Source organism: Telmatherina bonti (assembly GCF_933228915.1).
Source record: "Telmatherina bonti genome assembly, chromosome: 18".
In the NCBI taxonomy this organism is placed as follows: Eukaryota; Metazoa; Chordata; class Actinopteri; order Atheriniformes; family Telmatherinidae; genus Telmatherina; species Telmatherina bonti.
The window spans coordinates 2306855-2324157 of NC_136616.1; the positions used below are offsets into that span (position 1 = coordinate 2306855).

The 17303-nt window shown below is 51.1% G+C and overlaps 1 protein-coding gene across 4 annotated transcripts in view; it reads left to right on the top strand.

Annotated features, from left to right (window-relative positions):
• camk2d1 (calcium/calmodulin-dependent protein kinase (CaM kinase) II delta 1) overlaps nt 1-16626 on the top strand; it is a 160272-nt gene extending 143646 nt beyond the window's left edge. For all 4 annotated transcript variants that reach the window (XM_079257636.1, XM_079257638.1, XM_079257635.1 and 1 more), the window contains 5 exons: nt 4068-4116; nt 11836-11911; nt 12005-12099; nt 15533-15761; nt 15839-16626. In XM_079257636.1, the coding sequence (XP_079113762.1) occupies nt 4068-4116; nt 11836-11911; nt 12005-12099; nt 15533-15761; nt 15839-15842 (453 nt within the window). In that variant the 3' untranslated portion in view covers nt 15843-16626. The remainder of the gene's footprint in view (nt 1-4067; nt 4117-11835; nt 11912-12004; nt 12100-15532; nt 15762-15838) is intronic.
• The last annotated feature ends 677 nt before the right edge of the window (nt 16627-17303 follow it).

Consider the following 17303-nt stretch of genomic DNA (forward strand, 5'->3'; position numbering starts at 1 on the left):
CGATACTAAGCTAGGCTAACGGACTAGAGACTGGACCAGCGTTTCGATACTAAGCAAGGCTAACGGACTAGAGACTGGACCAGCGTTTCGATACTAAGCTAGGCTAACGGACTAGAGACTGGACCAGTGTTTTCATGCTAATCTAGGCTAAAGGATTAGAGGCTGGACCAGCTTTATATGCTAAACTATGCTAACAGACTAGAGGCTTCAGGATGCAACGCCTGCAGCAGCGCTCCAACATTAACAAGCACGTTTCAGAACAATGGTTGGGCTGATAAAGCAGCAGAAACATCCACCTGAAGAAGCTGCACGATGTTTAAGTATTGTGCATGTGTGTCTGTGTGTGTGTGTGTGTGTGCACGTGTGAAGTTATTCAGGTTCATCGCAGCTAGCAAAACGATTAGAAAATATCCTGTTACTGTTCATCTAGAAACCAATAAAACATCTGATCAATATCCAATAAATATGTGCTCAATATGTGATTAGTCTCAAATGAACTCAAGACACAAGCTCCTGAGGGGGGCGATGTGCATCAGAGTCCGGCAGTAGCATGTAGCGTCCACACACCTGTGAGGATGTTTATCAGTAGATGTGGTGCAGCTGGATATGAGCTCTGTGAACAGACCGCGGCCGTCCTGCTGTCTGTCTGAGAACTTTGTGTCGTTAAACTCCGTTAAACTCCGAAATCTGTGAAATATGATCCATGATGTCCATTAGCAGCGCTCTGTTTGTTCCCAGGTGCTCTCTGGTCTCTTTACCTGATACTTTTCTCTCCATTTTGCCTCCCAACACTTCCATTTTGCTCCACCATCTTGTTGGAATCAGGAGCCTCAGACCACAGTAATCCACAACCCAGCTGATGGAAATAAGGTATCCAGCTGCTGGTGCAACGCCGCAGTTTGCTGCTGACATGTAGACTAGAGCCTTATGTTGCTTCTAACTGCCCTGTTTGGTTGCTTCTGAAACATCATGTGAGAAACTGCATGTGATCAGCTTGACGTCGCTACATTTCCATCATATATTGCTCTGCTCTGTCTGGAATATTTATCATATTTAAATTATTTGCAATATAATGAGTTTATGTCATGTGACATGAGTGTTTAAACCATGAGAAGCAACATGAGCTGCTGCAGCTGAACGGACACCAAGCGGCGCCGTTCAGTCCATCTTCCATGTTCTGCTTGTGCAGACTCGTGGAACTACGTTGTGGTGAATGATCCATGGAGACATGCATGCTTGTATCAGTGCTACTGTGTGCAGTGATGGTGCTGTAGGTCCCAGCGAAGCCAAAGAGTTGTAGCTGCTGAAGTCATCCTCAGCACTGCCTACATGTCTAGTTCCTGTCTGTTAAACCAACCGCGCAGTGTTTCAGCAAGTGTTGGCTGTGTTCAGAAGCACCGATGCTGCACCTACTGCGTAGTCCGCGCTACTGGGTGCTGGCCTTCCAGGCTTTCTGCAGGACCAGCAGCATCTCTGCGTTTAGCGTCTTAAATGTTCACAGACAGTTTTAGGGTCCAGTTCTGAGACGGAGACCAAACTATTTCCTCCAGTTCCTGCATTGGTTACGTCCCTAACTTCAACAAGCTCCAACGTGTCCCTCACTTGACACAGAAAACAGAGCAATACCACCAGAAACCACCAGGGGCAGTGTTGTGCAGCTGACACACAACCAGAGACTGGAACAAACCAGAGAAGAAGAAGGGGAAGACGACGACGTGGAAACCACAGAATTAAAAGCACCTGAAGAAGTTGAGAACAACAGAAAGCTTTGTGGTTTTCTTCTTCTGGTGTTTCTGGGCGGTAGTAAACAACTTTGTAGCAGTGCGTTACCGCTACCGAACACGGAGGGAAAGTCTTAACTCAGCACTGCCTCCTAGTGGATGAACTGACTCAACACGTGAACATGAACGACGCAGGGATGCATGAGAAACCTGCATCGTTACCTGGAGTGTATTGTCTCAACATGTAGACCAGGTTGCAGTCCTGCAGGTTTTCAGCGTTTCCTGCTCCAACAGACCTGACTCAGATTGACAAGCCATTCTGCAGAGCTTGACACACTGTTGGAGCGGTTCAGTCAGGTAAACGTCTAAAACCTGCAGGATGGCAGTTCTCGAGGGCTAAAACTGGGCTAGCGTGGTGTAGAGGAAAAATTGTTGGTCAAGTAATAAAACTAGAACGGCATCTAAGCTGCCAAGCAACAGCAACGCTTCAGTTTATCAGCTCTCAGCCTGCTGCAAGGTCTGGCATGCAGACTGGAAAACCTTTCCTAGACAGTAAACCACCCAGTTACTTTCCGCCTGGTAAGGGTCTCAGATGTTTTGGCTGAATCGGTTTGTTTTGACGACCAATCAGACCAACGGTCAGAAGACCAGTCAGACCACCGGTCAGACCACCAGTCAGACCACCAGTCGGACCACCAGTCAGACCACCGGTCAGAAGACCAGTCAGACCACCAGTCGGACCACCAGTCAGACCACCAGTCAGACCACCGGTCAGAAGACCAGTCAGACCACCGGTCAGAAGACCAGTCAGACCACCAGTCAGACCACCGGTCAGAAGACCAGTCAGACCACCGGTCAGAAGACCAGTCAGACCACCAGTCAGACCACCAATCAGACCACCAGTCAGAAGACCAGTCAGACCACCGGTCAGAAGACCAGTCAGACCACCAATCAGACCACCGGTCAGAAGACCAGTCAGACCACCAGTCAGACCACCAGTCAGAAGACCAGTCAGACCACCGGTCAGAAGACCAGTCAGACCACCAGTCAGAAGACCAGTCAGACCACCAGTCAGAAGACCAATCAGACCACCGGTCAGAAGACCAGTCAGACCACCAGTCAGACGACCAGTCAGACCACCGGTCAGAAGACCAATCAGACCACCAGTCAGAAGACCAGTCAGACCACCAGTCAGACGACCAGTCAGAAGACCAATCAGACCACCGGTCAGAAGACCAGTCAGACCACCAGTCAGACGACCAGTCAGACCACCGGTCAGAAGACCAGTCAGACCACCAGTCAGAAGACCAGTCAGACCACCAGTCAGAAGACCAGTCAGACCACCGGTCAGAAGACCAATCAGACCACCGGTCAGACCACCGGTCAGAAGACCAGTCAGACCACCAGTCAGACCACCAGTCAGAAGACCAATCAGACCACCGGTCAGACCACCGGTCAGAAGACCAGTCAGACCACCAGTCAGACGACCAGTCAGACCACCGGTCAGAAGACCAATCAGACCACCGGTCAGACCACCGGTCAGAAGACCAGTCAGACCACCAGTCAGACCACCAGTCAGAAGACCAATCAGACCACCGGTCAGACCACCGGTCAGAAGACCAGTCAGACCACCAGTCAGAAGACCAGTCAGACCACCGGTCAGAAGACCAATCAGACCACCAGTCAGACCACCGGTCAGACCACCAGTCAGACCACCAGTCAGACCACCAGTCAGAAGACCAGTCAGACCACCAGTCAGACCACCAGTCAGAAGACCAGTCAGACCACCGGTCAGACCACCAGTCAGACCACCAGTCAGACCACCAGTCAGAAGACCAGTCAGACCACCGGTCAGACCACCAGTCAGACCACCGGTCAGAAGACCAGTCAGACCACCAGTCAGACCACCAGTCAGAAGACCAGTCAGACCACCGGTCAGACCACCAGTCAGACCACCGGTCAGAAGACCAGTCAGACCACCAGTCAGACCACCAGTCAGACCACCAGTCAGACCACCAGTCAGAAGACCAGTCAGACCACCGGTCAGACCACCAGTCAGACCACCGGTCAGAAGACCAGTCAGACCACCAGTCAGACCACCAGTCAGAAGACCAGTCAGACCACCGGTCAGAAGACCAATCAGACCACCGGTCAGAAGACCAGTCAGACCACCAGTCAGACCACCGGTCTGAAATATTTCCACTCCTTATTGGACAGTTGAAGTAGCCTCTATCTGAACATCCTGAGCCACACAGCGCTGTGATGATTGAAAATATTGTTTTGTCGTTTTCTCACCATGTCAGGCGATGTCCGTACGTAACAGATCCCATTTCTGCTCTTTCTCAGGAGTCCAGCGAGAGCGCTAACACCACCATCGAGGACGAGGACGTGAGAGGTAGGGACCTTCAGAGTACCAAGTTCCTCTACGTTTCCAGGGCAACCTCCCCGTCAGTCATGTTTCCATGTTTTATGTTCATTATATTTAAAGACTGAATGCAAGCGAAGTGTGTTGATGTGTTTAACTTTGTGTTCGTGTGGATCAATACGAGCAGTTTGATGATGTAGAAGACGAAGACGTCCGTTTATCCTCAAACTGCAGAGACGTATTGATCAGGCTGGAAACTGGTACTTTCAGACCCATGCTGGTTTCCTGCTTTATGAAAGATGAGCTTCCTGCAGGCTGCAGACACGTTGGAGCAGGCAAACATCAGCCTGGCTGCAGACACGTTGGAGCAGGCAAACATCAGCCTGGCTGCAGACACGTTGCAGCAGGCAAACATCAGCCTGGCTGCAGACACGTTGGAGCAGGCAAACATCAGCCTGGCTGCAGACACGTTGGAGCAGGCAAACATCAGCCTGGCTGCAGACACGTTGCAGCAGGCAAACATCAGCCTGGCTGCAGACACGTTGCAGCAGGCAAACATCAGCCTGGCTGCAGACACGTTGCAGCAGGCAAACATCAGCCTGGCTGCAGACACGTTGGAGCAGGCAAACATCAGCCTGGCTGCAGACACGTTGGAGCAAGCAAACATCAGCCTGGCTGCAGACACGTTGCAGCAGGCAAACATGTTCCGTGAGCGAGAGGTTCAACCAATCAGGACCAAATTCAGTCATCGCCAGCGACAGATCCACACGCTGCGGTTGGTGCGTTCCAGCTGCACTCGGGTGGCTGCCGCCATGTTTTATGGCAGCGTTTCCCAGTTGAGTTGGGGCGGTTAGTAAGTGGCCTGCGGGACCATCATGCTTTGCTTCCAGACGAGCTGCGCTGCGAATAGCCGAGAAGTCGAACGAGCCTTTAAAAGTGGTGTGTTGCCGCTGCCTGAACTCGCCGCTGCCCCCTGCTAGACGAACTGATGTGGTAACCATGGCGACGTAATGAGGCCTGGAAGCATGAGGCGAGACATGTGACGGCGTTCCTGTCGCCATGGAGCAGAAACGGAGCTTCGAGCTGCATGTAGCGTTGTGGACCTCCGTTGGTCATGTGACCTGTTCTCAGCTGATTATCACTTCCTGTCTGCATGTTCTTCATCTCCTTTTAACTTTCTCCATTTTCACTCCTGCTGCTCCTGCTGCACCTCCTCCTCCTGCTGCACCTCCTCCTGCTGCTGCACCACCTCCTCCTGCTCCTGCTGCACCTCCTCCTCCTGCTGCACCTCCTCCTCCTGCTGCACCTCCTGCTCCTGCTGCACCTCCTCCTCCTGCTCCTGCTGCACCTCTTCCTGCTGCTGCACCTCCTCCTCCTGCTGCACCTCCTCTCCTCCACTCGCTTCCCTCCTCACTCAGCGCCAGCTCCTCGCTCTAGCCACCTTATTCACCACCTTAAGCAGCTAGAGCAGCAGTCTTCCTCACTTCTGCTTAGCTCCTCCTCCTCCTCCCACTCCTCCTGCTGGTATTCTCGAAGTGTGTGGTCGAGCAGTGACGAGTGCAGCCAGTACATCCTGTGGGCTCTGATGGCTGCCTACCTCTGCTCCTCTTCGTCACATCTTCCTACATGTTATTTCTCTATGACTCATGCATTTGTGGCCCCCATCACACCCCCCACCAGGGCCCCGCCCTCATTCCATCCAGGGCCCCGCCCCCATTCCATCCAGGGCCCCGCCCCCATTCCATCCAGGGCTCCGAACCCCATTCCATCCAGGGCCCCGCCCCCATTCCATCCAGGGCCCCGCCCCCATTCCATCCAGGGCTCCGAACCCCATTCCATCCAGGGCTCCGAACCCCATTCCATCCAGGGCTCCGAACCCCATTCCATCCAGGGCTCCGAACCCCATTCCATCCAGGGCCCTGCCCCCCATTCCATCCAGGGCCCCGCCCTCATTCCATCCAGGGCTCCGAACCCCATTCCATCCAGGGCTCCGAACCCCATTCCATCCAGGGCCCTGCCCCCATTCCATCCAGGGCTCCGAACCCCATTCCATCCAGGGCCCTGCCCCCCATTCCATCCAGGGCCCCGCCCCCATTCCATCCAGGGCCCCGCCCCCCATTCCATCCAGGGCCCCGCCCCCATTCCATCCAGGGCCCTGCCCCCCATTCCATCCAGGGCCCTGCCCCTATTCCATCCAGGGCCCTGCCCCCCATTCCATCCAGGGCCCCGCCCCCATTCCATCCAGGGCCCCGCCGACCCCATATGTAAGTCTGGTTTCTACGAAGCTGCTAGCTTCATTAGCGTCGTTACATAGACATATTTTCAGCGTCGCATTCAGGAGCTTTGGGGATAAAAGTTTACCCGGCTCATTGTGTTTCTTCCTGGCTAGCAGGTTTATCTGTCTCTCCTACTGGACCCAGACAGTCAGGATCTGGATCAGCGCCGCTGCCAAGATGGTTACCAGCTCAGTAACTAACCCATCTGGATCAGAGCGCACTCACATGAAAGGGGCGGAGTTATCAGAGCGCACTCACATAAAAGGGGCGGAGTTATCAGAGCACACTCACATAAAAGGGGCCGAGTTTGTGGTGTCTGACTGACACGGGGAAACCCTCAGGAACAGCTTCGTCACCGTGAAGAAGCTGACATTTATTCATCATCCAGAACAATGGTAACACCCCTCCTAAACTCCTCCCACCGTCCAGCGCAAACATGGACAGGATGTCCCAGGAATGGCCATGTTCTAAGAGATGTGATTGGTCAGGAGGGGGTGCTTTTATACTGGATAATGACCAGAACATAGGCTGTTCTGGTTGCCATGGTAATTTACCTCTGTAAGAGGAAACCCAGCCTCCCAAGCAAACAACAGATAAAAGTACTGCTGCATGATGAGATCATCTTATAATTCTCGTAACCTCATCGTGCTCCTAACTACGAGGAGGTTGGGAAGCCTGGACGTCCATGTAAAGAGTCGTCTTTAGCAGGAGAATGAGAAGAACTCTGGAGGAACAACAGCTCATCCAATCAGCTGATGTTTTAACGTATTTCGTGTCCCAGGATCTGGGATGCATTCCTGTCGCGTACTGCATGAAACAGACCTTCCAGCAGCACCGTGACACAACTCCAGCCACCGCAAGTGTTGGAAGGGTCCAGGCCTTGTAATGTGATTTCAGTACGAATGTCATGCTGTGGTCATGGAAACGATGACGCCGCTGCTGACCTTTAAACTAGTTTACTGGTTTAGAGTCTGAAAAACACCTAGCAGGAGTAAACAGCGCCAACATCACCAGTGCCGATTATTTCCTTGAATATTTTTACCTCTTACCCACCTGAAGATGCCATGAGAACATCAGCGATGATTGGCCGCCTGCAGCTGATGCAAAGAACACGCGTTTGTCTCCTAATTTAGTATGTGGTCACAGAAACTGGTGAAGCAGCAGAAGCACAACTTTGCTCCCTGACGGTACCACCTGCAGGTGCAGGAATGACAAGCAGATGAAGGAATGCTCCTACATCCCCCTGTGTTCCTGTCTGTCCGTTCATTCGTTCAACAGACTTTATCACCTGCTGGGAAATTATTTAAACTACGGTTGGGAGCAAGGATATGTGGAAAACCGGCAGGACTTTGGCTCTCAAGGACCGACTTTGGACACCCCTGATTCAGGGTGCAATACCTACCATCAAGATAGTCCGCTAGACTCGATCCGGTCGGGTACTCTGTCTGGTCGGGGACACGGTCCGGTTGGGGACTCGGTCCGGTTGGGGACTAGGTCCAGCTGTAGGGGGGTGTATCCATTTGTAGTCCGCTTCCTGGATTTGGTCCGCTTCAAACCTGCGTTTGTAGACGGACCGAGTCGCTTCTTTGATCTGAATCCGAATTCATTTGGTGCGTTCACATTTCCCCAAATGAAGCGACTTTCTGATCAAACAGAGTCTGATTCGGATCAGAAAGGCGGATCTGGACGTGTCTTTGAAGCAAAGATCCCAAACCTGGGCCCAGGACTCCCAAGAGGGTCACCAAAGAGCGCAGGGCTTTGAACTTTGAGAGCCGGTTATATCCACACATTGTCCCTATTTGAAGTTAATAATTGGATTTAACTTTGGCTCCATTGGAGGACGGGACTCCACCAGAATAAGCAAACATGGTTGCAGCGCAGGGTGGGGCAGGCGGCCCATGGTTATTTCGTAGGTTTATAGGTTGGGAACAGCTGGTTTAGAAGACCTGATAATTAGTTCCCAAACTTCTAGGTGACATTTGCAGAAAATATTTTGCTCACTGCATCGACCTGGACCAGAGGAGGGAGGTTGTCTGATTCAGAAGCTGTTGTCCATTTTTTAGTGTTGAAAGGTCCGTGGAAGGTTTCCCAGAGAGTCTTCGACACATCGCCATGGCAACTATGTGTCTGGCGATACCGCTGTAGCACAAGTTGCAAAGCACAAGGTGTGCAAAAATAACAAATCACACTAAGATCACATGACCCCCCAGTTTTCTGTTGGCCTTAAAAATTATAAACTGGAATTTTAAACTAAGAGAAAGTTATTCCATGTTGGGAACAAATGACCAGGAACTAAAGGAGAGAAGGCAACATGGGGATAGTCAATCGACTTGATCGTTGTGCTTAGCGAGTTTTCAGACCCCTTGTTGACAAATATATTGCTGAATTTTTCTGCTGTTATTGCAGACTTTGGGAGACTGACATGAAATCACTTTTATTTATTTTGAATAAGCGCATGCAGGTCCTACATACAAAAAGCTTGGTCCTCGTGTTGCAGCATGACCTTCATGACCAGATTGGAAATAAAATGCACAAAGCTGATTCTGGCTGATCTCCTCCTGGCTGGCTGTCACATATTAATGTCTCCTAATGACGACAGTCAGTTAGCATGTCTGGTCATTTGGTTGTCTAGTCAGTAACCTTTAGCTGTAAGTTAGCATGTCTGCAGTCAATTAGTTGTTGGGTCTCATTTACCATTCCTCTGGTCATCAGTAAGTTAGCTGCCTCTAATCAGTTAGCTGTTGGGTCTCATTTACCATTCCTCTGGTCATCAGTAAGTTAGCTGCCTCTAATCAGTTAGCTGTTGGGTCTCATTTACCATTCCTCTGGTCATCAGTAAGTTAGCTGCCTCTAATCAGTTAGCTGTTGGGTCTCATTTACCATTCCTCTGGTCATCAGTAAGTTAGCTGCCTCTAATCAGTTAGCTGTTGGGTCTCATTTACCATTCCTCTGGTCATCAGTAAGTTAGCTGCCTCTAATCAGTTAGCTGTTGGGTCTCATTTACCATTCCTCTGGTCATCAGTAAGTTAGCTGCCTCTAATCAGTTAGCTGTTGGGTCTCATTTACCATTCCTCTGGTCATCAGTAAGTTAGCTGCCTCTAATCAGTTAGCTGTTGGGTCTCATTTACCATTCCTCTGGTCATCAGTAAGTTAGCTGCCTCTAATCAGTTAGCTGTTGGGTCTCATTTACCATTCCTCTGGTCATCAGTAAGTTAGCGGCCTCTAATCAGTTAGCTGTCTGGTTTGTAACCTGTAGCTGTCAGATAGCTGTTGGCTGTCATTCAGCATCTCAGTGGTCAACTGTCTTTGGTCAGTTAGCTGCCGGTGGTCAGTTAGCTGTCTCCGGTCAGTTAGCTGTCTCTGGTCAGTTAGCTGTCTGTTAGCTGTCTCCAGTCAGTTAGCTGTCTCCGGTCAGTTAGCTGTCTCTGGTCAGTTAGCTGTCTCCAGTCAGCTGTCAGTTAGCTGTTTCCGGTCAGTTAGCTGTCTCCGGTCAGTTAGCTGTCAGTAAGCTGTCTGTGGTCAGTTAGCTGTCTCCGGCCAGTTAGCTGTCTCTGGTCAGTTAGCTTTCAGTTAACTGTCTCCGGTCAGTTAGCTGTCAGTAAGCTGTCTGTGGTCAGTTAGCTGTCAGTTAGCTGTCTCCGGTCAGTTAGCTGTCTCCGGTCAGTTAGCTGTCTCTGGTCAGTAAGCTGTCTCCAGTCAGTTAGCTGTCTCCGGTCAGTTAGTTGTCAGTTAACTGTCTCCGGTCAGTTAGCTGTCTCTGGTCAGTAAGCTGTCTCCAGTCAGTTAGCTGTCTCCGGTCAGTTAGCTGTCTCTGGTCAGTAAGCTATCTCCAGTCAGTAAGCTGTCTCTGGTCAGTAAGCTGTCTCCAGTCAGTAAGCTGTCTCTGGTCAGTAAGCTGTCTCCAGTCAGTAAGCTGTCTCTGGTCAGTAAGCTGTCTCCAGTCAGTAAGCTGTCTCCAGTCAGTTAGCTGTCTCCGGTCAGTTAGCTGTCTCTGGTCAGTAAGCTATCTCCAGTCAGTAAGCTGTCTCTGGTCAGTAAGCTGTCTCCAGTCAGTAAGCTGTCTCTGGTCAGTAAGCTGTCTCTGGTCAGTAAGCTGTCTCTGGTCAGTAAGCTGTCTCCAGTCAGTTAGCTGTCTCCGGTCAGTTAGCTGTCAGTAAGCTGTCTATGGTCAGTTAGCTGTCTCTGGTCAGTTAGCTGTCAGTTAGCTGTCAGTTAGCTGTCTCTGGTCAGTTAGCTGTCAGTTAGCTGTCTCCGGTCAGTTAGCTGTCAGTTAGCTGTCTCTGGTCAGTTAGCTGTCAGTTAGCTAACTCCGGTCAGTTAGCTGTTTCTGGTCAGTTAGCTTTCAGTTAACTGTCTCCGGTCACTTAGCTGTCTCCGGTCAGTTAGCTGTCTCCGGTCAGTTAGCTGTTTCTGGTCAGTTAGCTGTCAGTTAGCTTTCTCTGGTCAATTAGCTGTCTCCGGTCAGTTAGCTGTCAGTAAGCTGTCTCTGGTCAGTTAGCTGTCTCTGGTCAGTTAGCTGTCTCCGGTCAGTTAGCTGTCTCCGGTCAGTTAGCTGTCAGTTAGCTGTCTCTGGTCAGTAAGCTGTCTCCAGTCAGTTAGCTGTCTCCGGTCAGTTAGTTGTCAGTTAACTGTCTCCGGTCAGTTAGCTGTCTCTGGTCAGTAAGCTGTCTCCAGTCAGTTAGCTGTCTCCGGTCAGTTAGCTGTCTCTGGTCAGTAAGCTATCTCCAGTCAGTTAGCTGTCTCTGGTCAGTAAGCTGTCTCTGGTCAGTAAGCTATCTCCAGTCAGTTAGCTGTCTCTGGTCAGTAAGCTGTCTCTGGTCAGTAAGCTGTCTCCAGTCAGTTAGCTGTCTCCGGTCAGTTAGTTGTCAGTTAACTGTCTCCGGTCAGTTAGCTGTCTCCGGTCAGTTAGCATATCTCTGATCCGTTAGCTAGGAACTACAGTAAACTTGAAGGTGTTGAAGTTCAGTCTGAATTTACAGATTTGCTGTGATTAAGGCAACGCTTTGCTGCTGGACATTGTTCTTATTGTTTGCATGCTGTAACCTGCTGCACTTCATCTTTCTTCTAGCTTACGTACTTAGCGTGAAAGGTAATCTTAATGTCATGATGTTGACCATGCGGATTAACTCCCAGCTAACCTTCATCCATCTGTTATGTGTTATTTGTGGTTTTAACTCTGATTTTAAATTCAGTCCCTGAACACCTTGTGCTGTGATGTTAGATCAGTTTTCTCCTCAAATTCCACCTTTTTTTGGCATAATTTGTTCTTTTGTTCACTATCCACATGTAGCCACTACGAATGTATCAAGTAAATATCTTTCACTTCCAAGCTGATTTTCTGTATGTTTGCAGCTTAAACTGGCTGTAAATTTACCACTGGCGGCATTTCTTGGTGGCTGCATCTGTATTATAGTTTATTTGTTTTTTAATTCAAGACTAAAGTAAAATTCTTGTTTTTGCTTCTGCCTTACAGCCCGGAAACAAGAGATCATTAAAGTGACTGAGCAGCTGATTGAGGCCATAAACAACGGCGACTTTGAGGCCTACACGTCAGTTCAACCTGTTTCATGTTTATTGTTCCTGTAAAATCACATCTGCATGTCTGTAAAACACTATGATTGCTGCACGGTGTTGTGTTGAAGGAAGATCTGCGATCCTGGACTCACATCCTTTGAGCCGGAGGCTTTGGGCAACTTGGTGGAGGGGACAGATTTCCATCGCTTCTACTTTGAGAACGGTACTGGTGGTGCTCACGGTGGTATGAGGCCTCAAAGCCGAGCGAATTAAAAATACGTTACATAACACTGTGTTCACACCATTATTCCACCCATCCATCTTCTGCCGCTTATCCGGGGTCGGGTCGCGGGGGCAACAGCCTAAGCAGGGAAACCCAGACTTCCCTCTCCCCAGCCACATTTGCCAACTCTGCGGGGGGGATCCCGAGGCGTTCCCAGGCCAGCCGAGAGATATAATCCCTCCAGCGTGTCCTGGGTCTCCTCCCAGAGGGACGTGCCTGCAACACCTCACCAGGGAGGTCCAGGAGGCATCCTGACCAGATGCCCGAGCCACCTCAACTGGTTCCTCTCGATGCGGAGGAGCAGCGGCTCTACTCTGATCTCCTCCCGGATGACCGAGCTCCTCACCCTATCTCTAAGGGAGAGCCCGGCCACCCTGCGGAGGAAACTCATTTCAGCCGCCTGTATACCAGATCTCCTTCTTTCGGTCACGACCCACAGCTCATGACCATAGGTGAGGGTAGGAACGTAGATCGACTGGTAAATCGAGAGCTTCGCCTTCTGGCTCAGCTCCTTCTTCACCACGACAGACCGGTGCAGAGTCCGCATTACTGCAGACGCCGCACCGATCCGACTGTCCATCTCACGCTCCATCCTTCCCTCACTCGTGAACAAGACCCCGAGATATTTAAACTCCTCCACTTGAGGCAGGACCTGACTCCCGACCCGGAGAGGGCAATCCACCCTATTCCGGCTGAGGACCATGGTCTCAGATTTGGAGGTGCTGATTCTCATCCCAGCCGCTTCACACTCGGCCGCGAATCGCTCAAGCGAGAGCAGGAGATCACGACCAGATGAAGCCAACAGGACCACGTCATCTGCGAAAAGCAGAGACCCAATCCTGAGGCCACCAAGCCGGATCCCCTCAACACCTCGGCTGCGCCTAGAAATTCTGTCCATATAAGTTATGAACAGAATCGGTGATAAAGGGCAGCCTTGGCGGAGTCCAACCCTCACCGGAAACGGATCCGACTTACCACCGGCAATGCGAACCAAGCTCTGACACCTGTCGTACAGGGACCGGAGAGCCCGTACAAGGGGGTCCGGTACCCCATACTCCCGGAGTACCCCCCACAGGAGCCCCCGGGGGACACGGTCGAACGCCTTCTCCAGGTCCACAAAGCACATGTAGACTGGTTGGGCAAACTCCCATGTTCAATTCAATTCAATTCAACTTTATTTATATAGCGTCAAATCACGGCAATGCCATCTCAAGACACTTTACAGAGGGGAAAACATAATAAAGGCCAATTCATAATAGCCTATATAAGGAAACCAACAGATTGAGTCCCCTCCAGGACCCCAAAGAGGGTATAGAGCTGGTCCACTGTTCCGCGACCAGGACGAAAACCACACTGCTCTGCCCAGCTCTGCTTCCTCATCGGAAGACGTGTTGGTAGGATTGAGGAGGTCTTCGAAGTATTCCCTCCACCGACCCACAACGTCCCGAGTTGAGGTCAGCAGCTCCCCATCTCCACTGTACACAGTATTGATGGAGCACTGCTTCCCCCTCCTGAGCCGCCGGATGGTGGACCAGAATCTCCTCGAAGCCGTCCAGGAGTCTTTCTCCAAGGCCTCTCCGAACTCCTCCCATGCCCGAGATTTTGCCTTGACGACAGCCGAAGCCGCATGCCGCTTAGCCTGCCGGTATCCATCAGCTGCCTCCAGAGTCCCACAGGCCAAGAAGGCCCGATAGGACTCCTTCTTCAGCTTGACGGCATCCCTCACTGCTGGTGTCCACCAACGAGTCCTGGGATTACCGCCACGACAGGCACCAACGACCTTGCAGCCACAGCTCCGGCCGGCCGCCTCAGCAATAGAGGCACGGAACACAGCCCATTCGGACTCAATGTCCCCCGCCTCACTCGGGACATGGTTGAAGCTCTGCTGAAGGTGGGAGTTGAAGCTCGCTCTGACGGGGGACTCAGCCAGACGTTCCCAGCAGACCCTCACAACACGTTTGGGCCTGCCAGATCTGACCGGCTTCCTCCCCCACCACCTGAGCCAACTCACCACCAGGTGGTGATCAGTTGAAGCTCCGCCCCCCTCTTCACCCGAGTGTCCAAGGCATGTGGCCGCAGGTCCGACGATACGACTACAAAATCGATAATCGAACTGCGGCCCAGGGAATCCTGATGCCAGGTGTACATATGGACACTCTTTTGTTGGAACATGGTGTTCATTATGGACAATCCATGACGAGCACAGAAGTCCAATAACAAAACACCATTTGGGTTCAGAGGGGGGGGGACCATGCCTCCCAATCACTCCACTCCAGGTCTCACTGTCATTGCCCACGTGAGCATTGAAGTCCCCCAGCAGAACAATGGAGTCCCCAGAAGGAGCACCCTCCAGCACTCCCTCCAAGGACCCCAGAAAGGGTGGGTACTCTGAACTGCTGTTCGGTGCATAAGCACAGACAACAGTCAGTACCCGTCCCCCCACCCGGAGGCGGAGGGAAACTACCCTTTCATCCACCGGGGTAAACCCCAACATGCAGGCACCAAGCTGGGGGCTGATGAGAATGCCCACACCTGCTCGGCGCCTCTCACCATGAGCAACTCCAGAGTGGAAGAAGGTCCAGTCCCTCTCGAGGGTACTGGTTCCAGAGCCCAAGCCATGCGTCGAGGTGAGTCCAACTATATCTAGTCGGAACCGCTCAACCTCGCGCACAAGCTCAGGCTCCTTCCCCACCAGAGAGGTGACGTTCCACGTCCCTAGAGCCAGCTTCTGCAGCCGGGGATCGGACCGCCAGGGTCCCCGCCCCTTGCTGCCGCCCAGCTCACATTGCACCCGACCCCTACGGCTCCTCCCGCAGATGGTGGGAGGTCACACCATTATTGTTAGTTTTTATTCGAGTTCTCAGCATCTAAATACACAACAGATGGATGTTGCACTGGTGAAAGCAGTCAGACCTGCATCTTGATTGGATGGTAGAAATGCAGTTTTTGAGTCTTTTTATTTTATTTTAAAATTGATCCAGTTTTTCAGGAGACAGAAACTAAGTATAAATAAGCTCTGGTCCCCAAAGACCACAGTCCTGAAGATATTCCATGTCTCCCTGCCCCAACAGACCTGACACAGATCAGTCACTGTGAAGAACTTCATTGCATTGAATCCATTTAAAGTCAGCCAGGTGTGTTGGAGCAGGAAAACATCAAGAGTTGCCCTCAAGGACCGACTTTAGACACTCCTGGTATGGAGGATCTCCGCGGATCAAAGTCTCATTACGAAGTGAGCTGTAGCGCAGCCATGACGACACACTGACTCCAGCTTCACCTGCATGTTGCTAAGGAACACAGCTGATGCTAGACTTTGTTAAAATGCCAGGACAGACTGGAGCAAAGCTTTTTTATCGTCCTCCTTCCTCTGCAGCTCTGTCTAAAGGGAAACTTTCCATCCACACCATCCTGCTCAACCCCCATGTCCACCTGATGGGGGAGGACGCCGCCTGCATCGCCTACATCCGCCTCACACAGTACGTGGACAGCAGCGGCATGCCGCGCACCATGCAGTCGGAGGAGACCCGCATCTGGCATCGCCATGACGGCAAATGGCAGAACATCCACTTCCACCGGTCCGGCTCGCCCACCGTTCCCACCAAGTACGACCCCAGAGCGTCTCGCCGCGTCCGCTGTGTCTGGATCCATCTTCTGTTCCAACGTGTGATTTGTGTTGCAGGTGAGAGGACGATATTCAGCGACCAACAGCCTCCAGCCTGCCGCAGTCAGCTGACCGGACCCCGCCCACCACGTGTCCAGCCCCGCCCCTGTTTTTCAGAGCCCCGCCCCCCGTCTTCCAGAGCCCTGTCCCCCTCAGTGTGATGTTTACATCATGTCGCTGCTGCTGGAAGATGGAAAAGGTCTCGTTAGGATGTTTATTTCTCAGCTTTGGGGTTCGTTCTAGATTTCGCTGCTGTCGTCAGTAAACGTTTGTCATCTGACAGCAGTGGAGCAGCTTTTCCTGCGCATGTCCTCACCTCGCCGTCCTGCTGCTGTAAAGGTTTGTTACGCTGCTGGAGTTTTAACTCGGCTGGCAAAAAGTTTTACCGTGTCTGAGCAGCTGGAATGTAAACTGGAGGAATCTCCTCATTAATGGTTCTGATCATGTTTTCATACAGTAAAAAGCTAAAGATGTGAATTTTATCATTGGATTGTCTACGTTTTATATTGATGCTTTTCTTCTCATTCCATCACTCTCTCTTCCACATAGACCCTTTTAAAGCTCCGTGTTTTAGCTGTCAGCCGGTGTTGGACGGGTTCTCTGTCTGCAGAACCGCCTGCTTCACGTCTCAGCTCAGCTGTTTGGTGAAATCTTGTTATATCTTCTTTTAGAGTCACCATCTGACTAAAGTGTTGATGAAAACATTTAAAACGCAGATTACGTTAAATGGTAAATATCTTGGTGGGAAAAACTTTCTTCTTCTGCTTTTATATATCATGTAACGATGTAACTGAATATTTGTGGAAACTTCTTTTTGTTGGAAACTGATTTATCGTGGGTCTGAACCAAACGTGTGTTAAAGAACGTATGTAATAAAACCTCTTTCCCGCCAAATGTCTCAGTTTTCCTCAGAGAAGTCAGAGTGTTGCGTCGTGAAGACGCTCTACGGAGGCCGAAGGAGACTCTTGTGTCAAACTTGTTTCTAGCCAAGAAGTCAAAGACCCGTGACCTCGAGGCCTCGGACGAAAGCAAGTGTAGGGCAAGGTGCCGCATGGGCTTGCAAGGTGCCAGGAACACCAAAATCTGCTCAATTCATGTTGTGAAGTTGCTTTATGAGGCTGAAGGCGATTTGCGTTCCAAACATGATTTTAGGTAAAATGCCAATCAAAAAGACTGGTTTCAAATGAAAAGGCATTGCCATTGGACACGTTTTGGCCAATCATTTTGTTTTGGTTTTTTTTTTTTACTATGCAGAAATATTGAAAATGGACAAAGTGTGCCTTTGCTATCTTTTTACACAGGGGAACCACAGGACCCACAGAGAGACGTCCTGGCTGCGCTGGGACCTAGAGAGCTGCAGTTTAAACCATCACAGCACTCCCAACAAGGGTGTAAAGTTTGGGGTGAATCGTGAAAGTCAAAACTTTGGGTGGAAATGGAGCATGACACTGAGTGTGCCGTGACATGGTCCGAACTTCAGCAT